At 30.5% G+C, this 21480-nt stretch overlaps 3 protein-coding genes across 4 annotated transcripts; 2 read left to right on the top strand and 1 right to left on the bottom strand.

Moving 5' to 3' along the window:
- Positions 1 to 5288: 5288 nt before the first annotated feature.
- LOC127243705 (uncharacterized) lies at positions 5289 to 8616 on the top strand. Its single transcript, XM_051263855.1, has 2 exons — positions 5289 to 6030; positions 8153 to 8616. The coding sequence occupies exons 1-2, from the start codon at positions 5660 to 5662 to the stop codon at positions 8388 to 8390; spliced, it is 609 nt and encodes a 202-aa protein (XP_051119812.1). The 5' UTR covers positions 5289 to 5659; the 3' UTR covers positions 8391 to 8616.
- Positions 8617 to 12734: 4118 nt separating this feature from the next.
- On the bottom strand, positions 12735 to 15468 carry LOC127243896 (uncharacterized). 2 transcript variants are annotated; one of them, XM_051264122.1, is made up of 4 exons: positions 14944 to 15468; positions 14748 to 14819; positions 13076 to 13098; positions 12735 to 12929 (listed from the first exon to the last, which is right to left on the bottom strand). In XM_051264122.1, the coding sequence occupies exons 1-4, from the start codon at positions 15271 to 15273 to the stop codon at positions 12926 to 12928; spliced, it is 429 nt and encodes a 142-aa protein (XP_051120079.1). In that variant the 5' UTR covers positions 15274 to 15468; the 3' UTR covers positions 12735 to 12925. The 2 variants fall into 2 exon arrangements, with proteins under 2 accessions (XP_051120079.1, XP_051120078.1); XM_051264121.1 differs by lacking the exon at positions 13076 to 13098.
- A 330-nt stretch (positions 15469 to 15798) lies between these two features.
- LOC127243991 (7-deoxyloganetic acid glucosyl transferase-like) lies at positions 15799 to 18521 on the top strand. The gene is made up of 3 exons (XM_051264263.1): positions 15799 to 16482; positions 16946 to 17384; positions 17871 to 18521. Exons 1-3 carry the CDS (start codon positions 15942 to 15944, stop codon positions 18370 to 18372), a joined length of 1482 nt encoding a protein of 493 aa, XP_051120220.1. The 5' UTR covers positions 15799 to 15941; the 3' UTR covers positions 18373 to 18521.
- Positions 18522 to 21480: the final 2959 nt, after the last annotated feature.

The raw sequence follows: 21480 nt of genomic DNA, 5'->3' as shown, positions 1-21480 counted from the left end.
ATAATTTTATTATATAAAATATTTAATGAGCGGAAAAAAAAAAGAGATTTTAAAAGGTTCTTTGATGTGGATATGAAATATGATTGAAGTTCTTCGTGACGTGGATGAGAGTGAAACTAACGTGGCACAGGATAAAGAATGAGATCTGGATTGCGGGTGCCCTAAAATGAAATGAGTTTCTCCGATAACGTGATGGAGAAAAAATATGTCGTGGAAGAAATTAGAGAGAAGAAAGAAATCCATATAGAGTTTCATTGATGCGGATAACCTAATAGGGTTCAAATGCTAAGCGGAAAAATGTGCCTCGGCATTGTGGTGCCTCAGCATTGTGGTATAAGAGTAGGATGTCAATTTTGAATAATACAATTTTCTCCTATTATTCTAAAATTTTATTTTATGAGTATGTTGATTGGTTGTGAGTTTTAAAATACCATTATTTAGTTTATATAATTTTTAATAAAATAAGTTATTTTTTATTTTATAAAATATTATATCAAAATATTATTTAGATAAAATTTTAAATTAATATTATATTTTAAATCAATTTCAAATTTCACAATAAAATAAATAAGATTTTTTCATAATAAACTATTTATATATTTATACAAACTATATTATACTCCTTCCGTTCCGAGTCTGATGATCCTTTTAATTAGGGAGGCGATATTTTAAGTAGTGTAGATGAATAAATTAATATTTTATTATTTTTATATGAGTAGTATCGTTGATATTTTAAATATTTTTAATATATTTTAACAAAATATAGTATACATTGACAATAAAATTTTATATAATACAAATAAATAAAATTTATATATTTATTTATAATTAATTTAAAACTAATTTTATAAAAAAAATGAGAAACTTTAAATATAGATTAAAAAATATTTGTTTATTAAGATGGAGATTTAAATAAAGAATTTTTGAATGGTACGTTTAACGGATTAAAAATTTATTTAAATTGATTTATATTTTCTTCATTCCAAATCAAAATACTTTTTTTACCATTTCTTGTTGTCCTATTTAAAAGTATCTACTTTATATTTTAGATTAGTAATTATAAATAATACCAAAATATTATTTAATTTTATTTAAAATACAAACATATCATTATACTTACAATTACCAAAGTCAATTGATAAAAATATCAAAATTTTGTACACATTGTTACTATTATTTCTTAATCTACTATGAAATCACAAACGACCTCTTTCAATTGAGATGAAAAAAGTATTTGTTAAATATACGTAAATTGAATAAATTTACTAAAAAATAAAAATAATCATATTTCATGGGACAAGAAAATACTAAAATTTTGCAAGTTTTCTAATTATAAAAATCTAAACTTTTTGGTAAATTTTATTTATTTATAGAAAATTTCCTTTTTTACCTTTTCTTCTATATATAATTTATAAATTCTTATCAAAAGGCAAAATAGTAAAAACCTATCATAATTATATTGTTGAGTGAAAAAAATCAATGTGTAGGGATTTCGAGAATGAGCTCATAAATTGTGCTATAGACTGGTGTATAGTTCGATGAGCCTGTCAATGGTATTAGGATCTTAAATGAGTTTGAATATAAGCCCAATGGTCAAGGCGCTATTAAGGAATGGGCTTCTTCGGGAGAACCTTTGACTGGGTGATCGGTTGATATGGAGGTCGGACAAGGAGAGGTCGGACAAAGGAAAAAGGAGACAGTAGGCGTTTAGGTTGGTTGGCATGGAGGTCGGACAAAGGGAAGTCGGACGAAAAAAGATAAAGCGGTCGATACGGAGGAAGGTCGGGCAAGGGAAGGCGAAGTAGTGGGTGTTCAGGTAGATGAATAGCAGTTCTAGAGCAGTTGGAAGAAATTACAACCGGTGAGCGGGTATGGAGGCACGACCTGATAATGACATTGGGGTGGTTGACATGGGTTGTTAAATAGGTCTTTTTACGATCTGGAAGAGGCATCTTCAATCGACATCAAATTCAGTAAATTTCTTTTGGGATCATCCTTTTACTTTTACAAGTCTTTAGTATTTTCTTTTCTTCAATTTCTTTATATATCGTACGGTGTTTAAGGATTCTTAATTTCAGGCATCTTAATAATCAAATTCAAAAATAATTTCTTTTTTCATATTTTACTTTTTATTGTTGAAAATCAGTATCAACACATATTATCTAAAAAAACACTTTGACAATAATAAATATGAAAAAGTTGGGTGCGCAAAATATTTTTATCGAACCGTCAAAACCATTGAATTGAATCCAATTTTCACTTAATCGAGCAAATTCGGTTAAAATACAAATACTGTATATTTTATATTTGTTAGATTAAGTTCACTTTCGATTCTCTAACATTTTTTCGATTATATTATTTTTATTTTAAAATTCATATTAATAATTCTCTTCTATTCTATTCAGTTCGAAATATTGTAAATATTTTTCATTCGAATAAAATTTTAATTATTTTAAAATTATTTAATTAAAATTTGGTTACACCGGTTCAAATTATTTGAAAATACTGCAAATATTTTTTATTAACCAAAAATTTAATTTTATCTCATTACATCACTCCAATAAAAACTAATAATAATTATAATTATAGGCTTTTATTTCTTATCGTATTACCTATTTTTTAATTTATTTTATTTAATACTATATACTTAAATTTTCATATGAAAAAGACATAAGGAATAGTATTATTATAATTTTAAATAAGACGGCCGCTACAGTGGTAAATGTAAGCTGAATAACTCTGTATATAATAAAAACTGTATATTTTTTTTTTATATTTTACGTACGTTAATTTAAAGCACAGCGATAATTTTCCAAATTCATCACCTCCGTCTTTCCCTTCAAAAAGAATATAAGAATATCTAATTATTATACAACAACATCGACTAATAAAAAAATAAATCAGTGATAATTCAAAATTATAAAAATAGAATATTTTTATAAAAAAAATTGTCTATAGAAAACAAAAAATATAATGATGACTCTGGATTTGTTTATTTGTTGGATTGAATTTTACTAATCGGTCGAATCAAACTCTTTTATTTTATTTTATTTATTAAAAATTAATTTTATATTTAAAGTATAACATTAATACCTATATTTAAGTATTTAGAAATCGAACCTAAAATTCAAATATTCGCTTTTAAGTGTTTGTTTGGAATTTTTTTTTTTTAAAAAATAATATTGTTAATAATATTTTTTTTAAATACATCAAATCAAATTTTCTTTATTATACTAAAAAAAATTATATTCAAAATATCAAATCTAAAAATTATTTATATCGTATTAAACAATTATTTTAATTTAAATTTAATTTAAAATTTAAATTCAAAACGAGAACCCCAAACAAATACACCCTAAGGGTTTGTTAATTGTAATTTAAAATTAAATTGAAATAAAATATTATCAAATTTAAATTAAATAGTATTTTGATTTGATATTTTATAAAAAAAATAATAATAATACTTCTTCAATTCCTATAGACGGATTAATTAGTGGCACGATATTTAAAGTAATTAAGCTTACTAAATTAATAATAATAATAATAATAATAATAATAATAGATTATCATATTATTTTATTATTTTTTATAAGAATGGTATTGTTGATATTTTTAAAATACAAAATAATATACACAAATAAAAGAAATTTAGAATAAATATTTAAATATTTTAAACACTGCAGGGTTTATTTTTTTATATTTTTTTTTACATATATTTTTCAAAAAATATTAATATATCACATATATGTATTATCTTTTTAGTTTTTACATAATTAGCTGCACTTCACATGAAAAAAATATTCTTTTAAATTATCTCACTAAACAAACACATCATGTATTTCAATAAAAAAATATATAATATGACTATTTTGTAATAGAAAATAAAATTTTATATAATATAAATAAATTACAAATATATTTATTTATTTATGATTAACATATACTAATTTTATAAAAAAAAAATAAAGAATTTTAAGTAGAGATAAAAATATAAAGAAGTTTTGGATGGTCTATAAACAGTCCTTCCGTCCCATAATAAAATATCCATTTTTTTATTTTCTCATAACAAAGTATCTAATTTTTTTATAGTAACTGTACTGTCTACTAACATCACAAATACCCTTACAACTTATTATATATTACACAATTACCTTTATATCACACAATACCGCTAAGATTATTTTAGTCATTTGTACTTTATTCTTACTGCATCGGAAAAATTATTAAAAATTTAATTAGATTAACTTATTTTCTTAAATATATATAAAATTTGTTAAATTTATTAAAAATTAAAATAGATCGAATGACAAATTAAAAAAGGACAGATATAATGTACTTCTTTCATCCCAAAAGAATTGTTTTGTTTTTCTATTTTCATCCATTACAAAACAATTGTTCGTTTTCTTTATTTAGTAATCATAGTTTCCATTTTATAACAAAATTATATATATTTTTTCAAACTATCTCTAATTATTATTTTAACTTACTTTTTAAAATTCTAAAAACACAAAGGCATTTCAATATTTTACATTTTAAAGACATCTCTTTTGGGACGAAGGGAACATTTTTCTTAAAAAAATTATTTCGATATAGCAGCCAAACAAAAAGTTTCAAAAATATTAAAATATTAAAAATATTTAATGCAATATTTATAAAAAGAAAATAAATATTTGATATATTTAAAAAAATAAACAATTTTTTATTTAATGAATATTTACAAAACATTAAAAATATATACGTACCACTCCATCCGTCACATAACAAATTATCCATTTTCTCATTTTAGTTTGTCTCATACCAAAGTATCTTCTTTCTTAGTAACTGTATTATCTATCTAACATTACAAATACTCTTACAACTTACAATATATTACACAAATATCATTACGTTTATAATATATTACACAAATGTCATTAAAATAACAAAGTTATTTTAGTCGTTTCTACTTTATTTTTAGTATATCTAATATATAATATTAATATTTCTAAAAATGCGTCAAAAAGCAAATGAATATTTTTTTTTGAAAGGGAGGGAGTATTGTCTTATCAACCCTAGTTTTCCAACTTGTAAATTCAATAAGAATAGCTAAAGCAGTTCATACATTATAAAAATAAATAAATAATAAACAAAGTAAAAATAAATAAATAAATATATAAATAAAGTAAAAATAAATAAATAAATAAATAAATAAAGTTATTCACCTAAACCCTTTTCACAAGAGAGTCGACTTCTGAGAGTCCATTTACCAATTACCGATTACCAGCCACAAACAGCATCACCTGTTCAAATAAACCCCTCTCTCTCTCTACTCTCTCTCTCTCTACTGTTGGTTCTGTATTACAGTGGTACAGATTCACTCCCCTTTTCACATGTCTCATGAAAGTGTATTCATCCCTCCCTACATCCATTTCTTAATTCGAAACTCACCAAATCGCTCTTCTTCATTGTCAATGTCATTAACACACCACTAGAACCAAAAAAAAAAACAAAAAAACATACGATTCGACTCCCATTTCCATTTCCATTTCCATTTCCCAAAATATGATTTCAATTTCCCCCAAAACCCTTTGATTTCTTCTGCTAAAAACCTCTCTCAGATCTCTCAATCAATCCTCAGATTGACTTACATGAGGATTCCTAACTTAAATTTTTCTCAGAAATGTCGTCTTTACACCCAAAGTCCCATGATGTCGTCGACTTAGAGTCCGCTACTTCCATTCCCGCCGCCGCCGGAGAAGAAGGGGAAAACGCCCAATCCGCCGCAACAGAGATTAATGGCGACAAAAACAAGCATCATCAGAAATGCGAATCCAACTGCTCAGATTGCTCGGTGGAGATTTCATCGATTTCGGATCTGCATTTTGGTGATAAAATTATTAGGGATTGCCGGATTTGCCATCTGAGTATGGATTTGAGCAGCCACCATGATTCCGGCGGGATTCCGATCGAACTCGGCTGTTCTTGCAAAGAAGATTTGGCTGCTGCCCACAAACAATGTGCTGAAGCTTGGTTCAAGATCAAGGGCAACAAGTCAGTCACTAATTTTATTCAATTTTCATTTTTTTGTCATGTTTATTTATCTCATTTCATTACAATCTTAATTTTCGAATGTTTGCTTTGTAGTTGTAGTATGATGATCTTTGGCATTCTTTTTTACATCTATATCTATGTTTCGTCGAAATGGGATTGAAAGAGTTCATTCTACATCGATAAGATATCCCTATATAGTGAAGATATTTATAGATATTTGTATCGAGTGTTTGTCGTGGCTGTCTCCTCGGTGTTCGTTTCAATAATTCATTGATGTTGTAAGAAAATTTTCGAACTAATGGTATTAGATCAAAATTGGATAGATTTTGTGAAGTTTTGTTTGGTAAATTTTAGTATTTGTCGAGTATATGGTGTTCGTTTAGATAATTCATTGAACTATTAAGAAAATGTTCTAACTAATATATTAGAACGGGATCGGATAGCTTTTGTGAAGTTTCAGTTGGTAGATTTTAGTTTTCGTCGAGTATATGATGTCTGTTTCGATAATTTGTTAAAAGTTCTAAGAAGAATTTATAACCAATGGTATTAGAATGGGATCGGATAGCTTTTGTGAAGTCTTGTTTGGTAGATTTTAGTTTTCGTCGAGTATGGGTGTTCGTTTCAACAATTTGTTGAAGTTCAAGAAAATTTTCTAACAAGTGGTATTAGAATAGGATCGATGAAGTTTCTTTTAATATATTTTAGTTTCATTTAAGCATATGGTGTTCGCTTTAAGAAAATTTTCTAACAAGTGGTATCAGAAAGGGATTTGAATGCTCATATGAGATTTGATTAGGTAGATTTTAGTTTTCTTCGAGTATATAGTGTTCATTTCGATAATTTTTTTAATTTCATATAGAACAAGAACGGAAAAGCTCATATGAAATTTTGCTTTTTAGATTTTAGTTTTGTTGAGTTTCCGGTGTTTGTTTCGATATTTTTTTTTAAGTTTGAGAAAGTTTTCTAACAAGTAGTATCAGACGTGAAATTTCGTTGTTTAGATTTTATTTTTCTTTGAGTATACGGTGTTCATTTCAATAATTTTTTGAAGTTAGAGAAAGTTTTCTATCATTTGGTATTAGAACACGAACAGGAAAGCTCATATGAAAATTCGTTTGTTAGATTTTAGTTTTGTTTGAGTTACAGTATTTGTTTCGATAAGTTTTTTATGTTTGAGAAAGTTTTCTAACAAGTGGTATCGAATGTGAAATTTCGTTGTTTAGATTTTACTTTTGTTTGAGTATACAGTCTTCGTTTTGATAATTTTCTGAAGTTCGAGAAAGCTTTCTAACACGTAGTATCAGAACACAAACGGGAAAGCTCATATAAAATTTTGTTGTTTAGATTTTATTTTTGTTTGAGTACACGGTGTTCATCAAAAAAAATTTCTAACAAGCGGTACCAGAACGGGATCGAAAAGCTCTTACAAAGTTTCGTTTATTAGATTTTAGTTTTGTTCGAGTATATAGTGTTCGTTTCAATAATTTATTAAAGTTCAAGAAAATTTTCTAACAAGTGGTATCAAAGAGGGATCCCAAAAGCTCATATAATATTTGGTTTCGTAGATTTTAATTTTCTTCGATAATAGCTTTGCCTATTTTTGCAATCCCCGTTTACGTGCGTATTTTTGCTCGACGTTTTTTGTTGATTATTGACGCGATAAGACAAAGTGATCGACAACGAAAAAAGGCGAAGAGGTGAGGCAGCAAAGTGGTTTTGTTCAGTGTAAAGATTTCAATAATTGAGCTTTTGCTTTGGACAGTTCACAGCTTTAGCTCTTGATAAGAACTAAAAGGGCTGAGGAAAAAGAAAGATTCCGGAAACAAACAGCGAAAAAGCTTCGAAAGAATCTGTCGTAGATAAAAAGATCGAAGCACTAGGAACAGTTTCGCACCCGACTGCCTTTTCGCCTTTTTTTGACTGATTTTGTTGTGTTCTTACAGGAATTTCTTTACTGCTTTGAGATATCAATGTTGTCTGTTTATCAGCATCTTGCGCTTGATGCCCTCTTTTCCGAGACTCTATTTTTGTTGGTCTAAAGACTCGATTTTTTTAAGTGTTGAAAAGCTGTATATCTTTTTTTTTTTACCGATCATAGTTAAACTCGATTTTAAATTCTCAGAACCTGCGAGATATGCGGATCGATCGCGCAGAATGTATCGGGGGTTGCCGAGACGGATTCCGTGGAACAGTGGAACGAGAGGAGCGAGGCTGATGCTGCGTCGACGACAACGACGGTGGCGCCGAGTTCAGATTCGCGAAACTTCTGGCACGGCCACCGGTTCCTCAACTTTCTGCTGGCCTGTATGGTTTTTGCGTTCGTTGTCTCGTGGCTTTTTCACTTCAACATACCCTCGTGATGCCGCTGGCGGGGCTGTGCCGCCGTTGGCCTGGCGCTCCGGTGAGTGCTCCGGCAAGCGAACTTGGTTGCTGTCTTTCGGGACTCTGCCGGAAGCATATGTACGTTAGTTTGTACAATGTTACCGTTGGATATATATATATATATATAAACATATATGTATACAACTTTAGTTTCTTCAAGCTATGTGCTATGAAGTTGGATGAATTGTGGTTGATTTACTATTATTGCTATTGTTATTTTATTTTTTTTGTTATTAAAAACACAAACTTTTGGATGATAGAGAATATTAAAAACACAAACGTGGAATATATATATAACATCTATTTGCATTTTGCAAGTAGTTTTAAAAATATTAGTATTATATTTGGATATAGTAGGAATAAAATAGAAATGATTAAAATAACTTTATTAGTATGTACGATATAAAGATGATGACATTATTGTAAGAGTATTAAGTAGATAGATACTTTATTACGGAAAGGAAGGAAGAGCGAGGGGGGAGGGAGTAATAAAATTTATGCTTATAAAAAATTGCATATTTGTGTTAATGAATAAAGTGTTCAATTTTTAAATTTCAAACATCACATTTGGCAAGAATAATTTTATATTTCCTTAGTGTTATAAAATCATGTTCACCAATCACAATTTATTTGTACACTTGATTTGACTCTTTCCTTGACGTGGAACTCTGTGATGAAGAAAACAAAAAATAGTATTTTAATATTTCTCCTGTTTAATAATAATGTATTTTTTTTATATTTTTAATAAATTAAAAAATAATAATATTTTATTAGTTATTAAAAATATATAAGAGTATATTTTTTTAGAGGGCTTGCCCCAATTTACCGTGTACATTATATTAGGCGCCAAACTCCCTCTTTTTCTTTTTTTTTTTTTTTAAATTAAAAGTTTATTTAATATTTATTATAATTAAATGAAAAAAATATATATATAATATATATGTTATTTTATAGAAAATAAATTTTTTTATAATACAAATAAATAAAAATTTATATATATATTGGATATAATATAAATTCATAATAAAATCATACAATATAAATTTTATCAATTAAATTTAATACATATTTATATTATTTTATTTATTATATATCAAATCAATACACATCAAAACTCCCCAAACTCCAATCAAATCCAAACACAAAAGAAACAACAAAATCCTAACTCATCCCAAAGTTCAAATAAAAATCAAACCCAAACCCAAACCCAAACCCAATTTTTCCCAAACTCCCTTAAAGAAACATATCCTAAATTAATTTTGACATTATTATTCTTTCCTACGTTATACAGTATATTTGTAATATATATAAAAGTTAAAGATATTATAATATTAGAATATGATTAATTATATAATAAAAAACTATTTTTAAATGAAATAAAGGAAAATGAAAAGGATAAAAAAAAAATAATTCAATAGAAACATAGAGAATATTAAGTTTTTTGTACTTTTCATAATGATAGAATTAAATATTCTACGTTATTTTCTTTCTTTCCATATAAGTGGAGATGTTTTCTTATATTTTATATTCACAACAAAGAAACTCAACTGTCTGTTTTCCAAGGCTTGTTTGCCGGAAAACATTGTGTAATTATGCATAGTATTTTCTCTCAAATCAGCCAGATTCCCCATTGAAGGACAAAGGTTGCAAATGCAGCTTTTGCTGCATTCTTTTTTTTTTTATTAATACATATATTTTTTAAATATTACATTTATTTAATATTTATAATAATTATAGGATAAAAAAATATATAAAATATATACGTCATTTTGTACGGAATAAATTTTTCTATAATATGAATAAATTTTTTTAAATATATATATTGTGTATAATATAATTTCATAATTAAATTATACAATATTAATTTTATCAATTAAATTTAATACATATTTATATTATTTTATTCATTATCCATCAAATCAATATACATCAAAACTCTCCAAATCCCAACCAAATCCAAACACAAAAAAATAACAAAATTCAAATCCATCCCAAAATTCAAATCTAAACTCAAATCCCCCCAAACCCGTCTACAAAAACACACCCTCAGTTTCAATATATTTTTTATTAATTTTTATTTTCATATATATATATATATACTCCCTCCGTCCCACATAATTTGTCCGTATTTTTTATTTTCATCCGTCCTACATAATTTGTCCGTATTTTCTATTTTCGTCCGTCCCACATAATTTGTCATTTCTATTTTTGAAAATATAATTATGCACTTTAATCGGATTTTAAATTTTAAATTTTATAATTTTCTTAATTTTAATTAAACTATTTACTTATCTTAATCTTAATCTATAATTATTTTTGCTAAATAATAATTATTTTTACTAATACACTTCTTAATTACTCACTAATTATACTTTACCCAAATTCCCGTTTTTACAGCAATACGCCCATATTACATGAGACGGAGAGAGTATTATTCATTTAATTATTTTATTTTGTAATTAATAATTACACGAACGAGTTTCGCTATTGGCAGCCGTCACGACAGACCAAATAGAAACCCTTGAGAAGTTGGAATTCGAAAAGCAAATTATCCCCTTCACAAAGATGCTAACCTGAGTTCCAAGGAAAGTACAAGTGCATGCAACATACACAATGATTTTTCACACAATTCAATTTACATCAGGGACAATTTATAACCATTCTACCACTCCAATCCTAAAAATGGAACTGTAAAGCAAAAACTAAAAAAATTGATACATAATATACCAGCACGAACCCAAAGATAGCAGATCTACCGAACAATCCATTCTCTTTCCATGCAAATAACCATTCAGGCCGAACCAAAAACCGAAGATCAAATTCACACGGCCACTCATCACAAACCTTAGAAATAATCCCGAATCCCAATTCCACCAAATCGACCGCCAAAAACCCGAAGAACAATCGAACACCGGTGGCAAGCGCGTATACCCAAATCAAAGAGTCGCAGTGATCGGAAACGCCCAAGGAAACCAAATAGCAGATAGCAACCGCTGAATTCAGCAACAAAGGCAGAAACAAAGAAGATTGGATGGAATGAGAAAGTTGGGATCGGCAAAAAGCCGCCGTTGTTTTCAACGCAAACGTATCTATGTACTGTACAGGGAGAAGATATTATATTAAATAATAATATTAATATTATTATAATTATTTTATTATTATTATTATATGGTTGGATGAGCCACTGACGGAGCCCGTGCGCACCACACCACTGACCATCTGCTGTCAGTCAATTGTATATTTTTCTTTGAGTATAAAAATATATACTAATATATTATTATTTTTTTAATTATTTTTTTAAATATTTAAAATTGATTTATTTTGAAAAAAATATTTTTGTTGAATTATAAATATATATCAAATAATTTTAAGGAATAAGTGAATAATAAATATGACTATAGAAAACAGGGTCGTAAACATTATATAGAATATGACTGTGTTGAGAACTGAGTCATGAACATTAAGAACATGACCGTGTTTAGAACACGGGCAGAACACGACCGTGTTCTTTAGTGCAGGGTAATCAAAACGACCGTGTTGGCTGCTGAGATGCCCTATCACTCTTCTGAGTCATCCAACACGGTCGTGTTCAAGTCAACACGTCCGTATTCAGTCTCACTCGACCATTATGAGACTAAAATTGATAAATTATCATTTGAATAAGATCAAAATTGATAAAAAAATTTAATGAGATCAAAATTAATAATTATGATACTAAATAAGACCAAAAACGAATTTTGCTTATTAATATAATACTAATACTCCCTCAGTCCTAGTAAAAGATTGTCATTTACTTTTGTCACGTTGTTTTTTGTATATTAATATTAGGCAAAATTGCTCATAACTCCCCTGTGGTTTCGAAACTCAACGTAAATTCCACATCTACTTTAAAAATTGTATGACGTTCGCTTATACCTTAAAAAATTTTGTATGAAACTACTTTGTGGTTTCGAAACTCAGCATAAATCCCCATTTTACTTTAAAAAATTGCATGACACTCACTTATACTTTCAAAAATATTGCATAAAACCCCCATGCCATGCAAAACATATAGATATGAAATCATCATCTTATCACATGAGGAAAGTTTCATGGTGGTGAGGTTTCATGCAACGTTTTTTAAAATATAATGGGGTATCATGCAATTTTTAAAATACAGAGAAATTTTACGCTGAATTTTGAAATCACAGGGGAGTTATAAGCAATTTTACCTTAATATTATATTTGTAGATAGTACAAAATAATGAAAAAAGATAGAAATGCCCTTAAGTCATTGATAAAGTATTAAAAAGTAAACTAATATTAATTAATACAAACACTAATCTAATTTTAAAAATATACATTACTTAATACATAATCAATTCAAAAACGCATAATATAGTTGTTTAATACATAATTAATATCAATAGACAATATTACACTTAAATAATGTGAACACACAATTTTTTCACAAACATACATCCACTTGTGGCCACGGACAGTGCAACACCAATTACATTCATCTCCCTATTTTTCACCTGAAAAAGAGAATTATACAATAGTTTTTCAGTTTTTCTCGTAACAAAATATTAATATCCCTCAATTTAATAATTTCATTTCTCTCTCAAACTACATCTATAAATACATCATTAATAGCAATGAATTTGAAGATAAAATTCATTACCTCAAATGACGAGAACGAAGAATCTAACGAGCGAGGAACTCAATAATATAGCACAATTTTTGTTAGAAAACAACAGGAATCGAAGGCCCGCACATGGAAAGATCAATGAGCAACAATCAAATTCGGTGTTTCACGCAATGTAGTACGTAGAATATGGAAAAGAGTCATGCAACAACAAGAATCAAGTATGCCAATCAATTTAAACAACCATAAAATAGGTAAAGGGCGTGAAAAGAAACACATTCTCGACAACACAACCATGCAAAAAATTTCCGTACAGTAAGCGTGGCAGTTATCGTAGTGTGGCACATGAAATGTGTGTTAGCAAGTCCACTGTCGGAAGGTGGGCCAAAGATGGTCTGATCAGGCACCACAGTAATGCCATAAAACTAGCACTGACAGCAACCAACATAATCAACAGATTGAGATTCAGTCTGAATCATGTCGAAGTGGGCCAAGATATGAATGTCATCAGGTTTAAGAGCATATCTAATGTTGTACACATAGATGAAAAATGGTTTTATATTACTCGTAATACTGAAAAATATTATCTCACCCCCGATGAGTTTGATCCTTATAGGGTCTGCCAAAGCAAAATGTTCATTACAAAGGTAATGTTTATGTGTATTGTGAGCAAACCCTTATATGGAGAAGAAGGGCAATGCATTTTTTTTTATAGGAAAATAGGTATTTTTCCTTTCACAAGACAAGTTCCAGCTAGAAATAAATCAAAAAACCGACCTGTTGACACCTTGGAAACAAAGCCAATGGATTCAATCACAAAGGAAGTCACCAAGCCACTAATAATCAATGAGGTATTACCACTTTTACATATGAATATAGTTGAGTATGAGTTCCACATTAATGCATGTCCAAATATATGCAGTTACTTCCAATGATTAAAGCGAAATGACCAGCAAGAGCAAGCAAAAACATTTTAATACAACAAGACAATGTCAAACCACACATTCATGACAGTGATCCGGACTTTAGGAAGGCTGCAAGCAGCGATGGATTTGATATCCATCTCACTTTTCAGCCATTAAACAGTCCCGACAAAAATATAAATGATTTGGGGTGGTTTCGAGCACTACAGTCACTACAAGTTTCAACCATATCGTCAAACGTGGATGAACTGTTACAGGCGGTGCATAGATCTTTTGAGCAACTATCCGACACAACTTTAAACAATGTTTTCCTAAGCTTGCAAGTTTGTCTTAGGGAAATAATGGCATGCAATGGGGGCAACAACTACAAGATTCCTCATATTGGTTCTGATCAATGAGGTGATTTAGGGACACGGGACTTTCGCTCTCAGATTATAAAATCATCATTGAGTACAAGGGACAACGTTAAAACATTCTTTCAATGTATAGATCATTGAATACCTGAATTCAATAAATTGTTAAGAAATGTATTGAATCAAATAAGGGACCATGCTCACGTTGAACGAGCGATGACTTTATACTAGGTATAAGTCTAAAAAAAACTTGTTTTTATGCAACAGTAAGCCACCTACTAATTCAAATCACTAAAGGCTTAAAAATTTCATTATCTCAGGCTATTCATACCAAGAACCAACAATGACTTGCCACACAAATTTTGTACACACACATAATCAGGGACAATCAACTAAGCCACGATTTTTCGCAACAAGTATATCGATTTATACCTCACATGTAGAGATCATACCATCCAACATGTAGGATAGTAAATCATTTACCCAAATGATTTTCAGTTTTGCCTACAAACAACAACAAACGAAAATTAATAAGTTCATTAACAAAAACCAACAAGCTCACTCACGGTACGTTAAAAAAAAATTAGGGCAACATCTCCAGAGTTTGAAGATAATGAAATCTACCAACCTCCAACACCGTACTCCAGTGGCTCGACGGCGAGAGGGCAATATATACGAAGCATATCGATGACAACTCCACGGGTAGAAGAACAACTGAATGGAGCCACTTCGATCCTACCTTAGGTCGACGAAGAAGGTATCCGAAATAGCGATCGCCTGGCTCGAACAAGGGCAACACTGGAATCAACCTCCGGCTCGGAATCATGGGCGAATCCATGGAGCACCATGGGATTAGTGTTCGTGGTAGTAGATCCAGAGAAATCGGGGACGAAAAAGGCATCGACGACGGCCGATTCGGAGGAATCGTTAGAGTCACTAAACAACTCTGAAAACCCATCCACAGAGCGTAAACGATACCTCTCGAGGGGGGAGCGGCCCTCCGCCACTGCAGGGAAGCGTGGGGCGAACGACATCACTGGAAAAAATGAGTCGGAAAAAAAGGGACGACAACAACGGCGAAGAGGATCGCGAGGGTTATAAACCCTAATCGAGAGGAAGGTGGGTGAGAGAGTAAAATTGATGGTGGGTTGGATAGATATTAGATGGGTAGGTAAGTATAAAATTAATGATGTGAGTATTAAATGTGTTTTAATTTCGTTATTTGTGTAAAAATATAGAATGTGTGTATAATAAAATGTAAATACAAAAGTATTTGTTATTTTAAATGTGTATAAAAGTTTCTAAAATAAGAAACGGTAACTTTATAATAAAATGTATCAAAATGGATAGTGACAACTTGCTCTAGGACGGAAAGAGTACATACTTTATAAGTAGACGGTAGAGACTATAATATTCCATTGAACGGAAATTGTATTTAAATTCAAAATTCAAACACAGAATTTAAAGTCTCAAACAAACACGTACTAATGGTCTCGTGCTCAGCGAGGAGTTTCTCAAATTAAATATTAATATCCAAAAACAGTTAAAATTTCAGCCACACACATAAAATTCTTCTATAAATCAATCAAACCAATTCAATCGTCTAGGTCAAACCAGTCCGCCGCCATGGGCCACCCAGCCACCGCCGCGGCCGCCGCCGCCGATCTCCCGGCGCACATCCTCATCTTCCCGCTGCCGATGCAGGGCCACATCAACTCCATGCTCAAGCTAGCAGAGCTCCTCTGCCTCTCCGGCCTCCACGTCACCATGCTCCTCTCTGACTACACCCACCGCCGCCTCCGCCGCCACGCCGACATCGAGTCCCACTTCTCCCGCTACTCCGGCTTCCGCGTCGCCACCATCTCCGACGGCCTCCCCGACGACCACCCCCGCGCCGGCGAGCGCGCCATGGATATCGTCATGAGCCTGGTCAAAGTCGGCGGATCCGAATTCCGGCGACTAATCGAGACCACCGACGCCCTCAGCGACGGCGGTTCACGGCGGCGCATCAGCTGCCTAATCATGGACGGCGTCCTGAGCTTCGCCGTGCCGGTGGCGAAGGAAATCGGCATTCCGGTGATATATTTCCGTACCGTCGGCGCCTGCTCCTTCTGGGCCAATTACTCCTTCAAAGAAGTCATCGCCGCCGGCGAAATTCCCCTCAAAGGCACAAACCCTAATCCCCAATCCTCCACAAAAGAAAAAAAAGAAACTTTTTTCCATTTGGATAGAATTAAGACAAAATTGCTTACCATATTTGAAAAGTTTACACAAGTTTTCCTTATTTTAAAAAGTAGTATGAGTTTATATAGTTTTAATTTAAAATTAAATTTTTGATTTAAATAATACAATAAGAGAATTTTTTTAATAAAAATATTATATTTTGATGGAGAAGTACCGAAATTAAAAGCTAACAAATCCCATTTGAAAATGATTGTTTAATTATTATCATAATTATTTTTTTTTTATAATTTGTATAATATTTTTGAAAAACAGAATTTTCATTCAATTTATTGGGAATTTTAAGCAATACTTTTTAGAAAAAATAAGAAAGTCTCGTATAGACCTTTTAAGTGAATTATAAACAATTAATTTAAAATTAATTAAAATAACAATTATGGCGATAGCAGGTAAAGAGGAGGACAAATATTCGTACGCGAGCAAGCCGGAGCTGGATTTTCCGGTGACAAGCGTGCCGGGGATGGAGGGGTATCTCCGGCGGCGGGATCTGCCGGCGTTCTGCCGTGTAAGTGATGTGAACGACGCTGGATTCAACACGATCATAACAGAGACACGGCGGACGGCGCTGTCGGACGGTTTGATCCTGAATACATTCGAAGATTTAGAAGGTCCGATTCTCGACCAAATCCGGAATCAAATTCCGGTGGTTTATTCAATCGGACCTCTCCATTGTCGTCTCGAGAAGGAGGCGACTCTTCCTTCTAGTAGCTTCTGGGAAGAAGATCACGGTTGTATGGCCTGGCTCGACTCTCAGCCCGACCGATCTGTACTCTATGTCAGCTTCGGCAGCGTCACGTTACTCTCCAAAGAAGAACTTTTGGAGATATGGTAATAAATTGTTTTCAATTATTTTTTTTTAAATAGAAACTATGACCCTATTTAATTATGATTATATTTATTTATGTCTAAAAATGATTTCTAATTTATAATATCGTTTTTAAAAACAAATATCTTAAATGAGGAAGTATTTTTCGGTACAAATGGATTTTTTGGAGTTTTGTAGTAAATTAAAAAATAATAATATTTTATTAATTAGTGGAAATTTTTGATATTTTTGCCTTTTGATTTTATCTAAAAAGTAATTGTATGTGTAATGGTATGTTCGTAATTTAGGTAAAAGATAAGGGTATTTTGGTATTGATGTATAATTAATTTTACTAAATTAGGAGATAAATACTTTGAAATGAGATGGACGAAAATGGTAGAAAAAATACTTTAGTTAAAATTAAATTGCAAAAGTTCATAAATTCTTTTAAAAAATTATTTTTCTATATAACTTATGCTTTATTCGAAATATTTGTTCGTCGTCGATAGGTACGGTTTGGTGGATAGCGGGCAAAGATTTTTGTGGGTGATGAGGCCGGACTCTATAGTCGGGGGCGACGGGGGAAGCCCCTCCATCCCCGTGGAGTTGGAAAAAGCCACGAAGGCGAGAGGGTACATGGTAGGATGGGTGCCCCAAAACAAGGTTTTGGCGCATCCGTCTCTTGGGGCATTTTTCACTCACAGCGGATGGAATTCCACACTCGAGAGCATTGCGGCCGGCATACCGATGATTTGTTGGCCTTATTTTGCCGATCAAATGATCAATAGCCGTTTTGCCAGTGAAGTTTGGAAGGTGGGGTTGGACATTAAGGACACTTGTGATCGAGCGATTGTGGAAAAGACAGTAAGGGACGTTATGGAAGTACGGAAGGATGAGTTTTGGGAAAGGGCACGTCAAATGGCTGAGTTGGCGAAGAAGGCGGTGAGCGAGGGCGGGAGCTCGTATTTGAATTTGAATCGGCTTATTGAGTTTTTGAAGTCTTCTATATAATGAAATGTGTGTATTTTGTTGTTTCGATTTCGATAAAAGAGTATCTCTTGTAGTCAGATTCCTTATTACGTTTATGATTGTCTTTTGAATTTTTACTATAACAACTGGTTACCTTTCTCATTATATTTAATAAGAGATACATTTATTCAGTATTTATTTACTTTCTCAAAAATCGATTATCTTTAACAAAAAAAAAAAGTAATAAAATATTATTAAAAAAATTTTAAAATTTCAAAATTTTAAATTTTAAACTTATCAGAGAATTATCTAATATATATGTTGATTTATTCGAATAATTTCAATTTTTTAATGGTAACTTATATGTTTCAATATATTAAAATTTATATATATTAATATTTAAAAATTATAATATAATATTATATAAAAATATTATTAGTCAATAAAAAATATAGAAATAAGTATAAATAGATAAATTATTTATATATTCTATGTAATCAAAATATATAGAAATAAATAAATTAGTGCGGGTCCTAGAAAATAGTAAAGGTAATATGTTGGAGGTAATTACTATAACGAGTTATAAAGAAAATAATTTAAATATTAAGATAAATATAATGTGAATGAAAGAGATAAAAGAGATAATGAAGTAAAGCCTGCAACAAATGCTCTAACGACGATGAAAAGCTTAAGGCAGTTTTGGTTGTTGCCTCTAGGACTAAATGTTCTATTTTTATTGTTATCACTTTGTTTTGGTAGATTAATTATTGAATTTGAAGTAAGAAATAAGTGAATAATCAAAATTGATGAAAGGAACAATGGGTTTGTCTATTTTATATTTTTCAACAGCACAATTCTTTGTACGTATTATTAAAAATATACTCTCTTCGTCCCATAACAAAGTATTTATTTTTTCATTTTAATTTGTCCCATAACAAAGTATTCATTTCATTTTTTAGTAATTGTACTATCTACCTAACATTACAAATACACTTACAACTTACAATATATTACACAAATGTCATTACCTTTATATCACACATATTAATAAGGTTATTTTAGTCATTTTTATTATATTTCTACTGTATCTTAATATAATACTAATATTTCTAAAACTAGGTGCAAAAAACAAATAAAAATTTACTTATGGGACAGAAATAGTATTATATTGACACATTAACACAATATACAATATATAAAATTTAACCAAATTTTTATTTTTTATATTACTAGCACAATTCTCTATGTCTAACATAAAAGAAATTGATTGAAAACACAAAGTGATACACCCTAGGTATATTTAGGATCCTAAAGTTTTTGTTTTGTTTGTGTTTGGGTTCGATATAAATTTTTTAAAACATATATTATATAATATTTTGTTAGAAAAATTATTGTATTTCTATTGATAATCATAGAAAGTTTCATTCATCCAATATTTTCAGATGGATTGGTTTTTTGTGTGATTGATTTTTTTGTGTGTAATATGATAAGTTATGTTAAAAATATAAAATATATTATTTTAAGTTGAATATTTGATTTTTTGTAAGGAGTATTTATTTATTTTTATTTTTTTAATGAGTATTTGAAATTTTTTGACCTTTTGAATTTTGTAAAAAATATTTTGTATATATTATTACTATTATTTGGAAATCGTAATTAAAAAAAAATGTTGAAAGAATTGAGCCAAAATTACAATTGAGTTCAAAAAAAAAAAAAAGAACTTAGATATAATTAAATAACACGAGTCGATAAAGAATATTAAAATAGTATAAGCTTAAATTTATTCACTTAGTTATTTATTATTTGACTACACAATTTTAATTTTCTTTTTTTTATAAAAAAAGAAACTGATATTATATAATCTTTATTTATTTTTATGTAGATGATCACATTAATGAACTATTTTGCTATATATAGAAGAAAAAAAAAAAAAACTCTAAAAAGAGAAAACCAATTTACAACAACATAAAGATGAAGCCAAATTTTGTGCCAAATTTTGTGGTGGCCATAGGAGACAACCCATTCAAAAAAAAGTATACGTTTTTCCAGGTTTTCACGTCATTACAAAAAAAAAAAAAAAAAAAAACTTGATTGATGTTAAGATTATTTTGTTCATATGTTCACACTATATATAACAATATATATTTTTTTTTAAAAAAAATATGTATACTTGATGTTATCCCGTAAGGAATGACCTGATAGTGTGGGGATGAACTCGTGACCGTGAGGTAATTGGTTCAAATCTCGATGCTTTCAAATTTTTTCTGCCACATATGGTTCACTTAGTATAACTTGTTTTGTCGAACGTAGTTTGTAGACTATTAAGTTCGGCTGAAGGTTCACCCAGAGCGCATCCAAATGATAGCTGGTGTGGGTTCCATATAAAAAAATATACTTTAAGTTTGATTTTTATTTTAATTTTGAATATTGAAAATAATATTTTATAAGAAAAACAAATGTATTTTTATATGAATTATAACAATTGCATAGTTGCGGGGAATTTTGGCCGTTCGAGGCTTAACCTGACAAGTCCCTCGATAAATAAATAAGTTGGTCTACTCCGTAGTCCGATCCACTGGATTTGACCCAAACCCTTTAACCTAAACCCATTTATCAAACTCAATTTGTTAGGTTGTTATGTTGATTAAAAGCATGTCTGATTTTTTAGTTTGAAAAAGTTATTAAAAGTTAGTTTAAAGGGATTTTTAAGGGTGAGGTGTATGTGACGATCACTCCATCCAACCGTAGGAATCAGAGAGAGGGTGAGAGCCGAGAGGGAGAGGGAGAGAAACCGATAGGTTGCGGCGAGTGATTCCGGTGAGTGTCGAACCCTTTTCGATGGCCGATTTCGGTGGCGTCGAGGTTTAGAGTGACGCGCCGGCCTCCACTTTGAAGCGTGGTTACCTCGGGCCATTCTCGTACCAACTGAGCCGAAGGTCGCGTCCCTAACGCCGGCGAAAGAAGATCGAAAAGATCAGAAGAGTTTGGAGAAGATGATCGGAAGACCTGCACTCCAGTCCGTCCGTTGCTATTTCGGTGCAAATCGCCAGAGGGAGCTGCTTGTTCGGGTCCGACCGCCGCTGGAGTTCGCCGCTGTTCAGCCGCCTTCCGCGGTTCCCTGCCAACCACCGCCACGTTTGCTGGTGTCGT

Source organism: Andrographis paniculata, unplaced genomic scaffold (genome assembly GCF_009805555.1).
Source record: "Andrographis paniculata isolate CXL003 unplaced genomic scaffold, ASM980555v1 Contig98END, whole genome shotgun sequence".
NCBI lineage: Eukaryota > Viridiplantae > Streptophyta > Magnoliopsida > Lamiales > Acanthaceae > Andrographis > Andrographis paniculata.
This window is presented reverse-complemented; position numbering and strand designations above follow the sequence as displayed.

Bases quoted from the DNA above. Each gene is read 5' to 3' on its own strand.
- LOC127243705 (XM_051263855.1), top strand. From the start codon at position 5,660: ATGTCGTCTTTACACCCAAAGTCCCATGATGTCGTCGACTTAGAGTCC. The intron at 6,031-8,152 runs GTCAGTCACTAA...TTAAATTCTCAG, and splicing joins TTCAAGATCAAGGGCAACAA to AACCTGCGAGATATGCGGAT.
- LOC127243896 (XM_051264121.1), bottom strand. From the start codon at position 15,273: ATGGGTTTTCAGAGTTGTTTAGTGACTCTAACGATTCCTCCGAATCGG. The intron at 14,820-14,943 runs GTTGGTAGATTT...TGTTGTTTGTAG, and splicing joins ACTGGAGTACGGTGTTGGAG to GCAAAACTGAAAATCATTTG. The intron at 12,930-14,747 runs GTATAAATCGAT...TCTCTTTTTCAG, and splicing joins GTATGATCTCTACATGTGAG to GTGAAAAATAGGGAGATGAA.
- LOC127243991 (XM_051264263.1), top strand. From the start codon at position 15,942: ATGGGCCACCCAGCCACCGCCGCGGCCGCCGCCGCCGATCTCCCGGCG. The intron at 16,483-16,945 runs GCACAAACCCTA...TGGCGATAGCAG, and splicing joins CGGCGAAATTCCCCTCAAAG to GTAAAGAGGAGGACAAATAT. The intron at 17,385-17,870 runs GTAATAAATTGT...CGTCGTCGATAG, and splicing joins GAAGAACTTTTGGAGATATG to GTACGGTTTGGTGGATAGCG.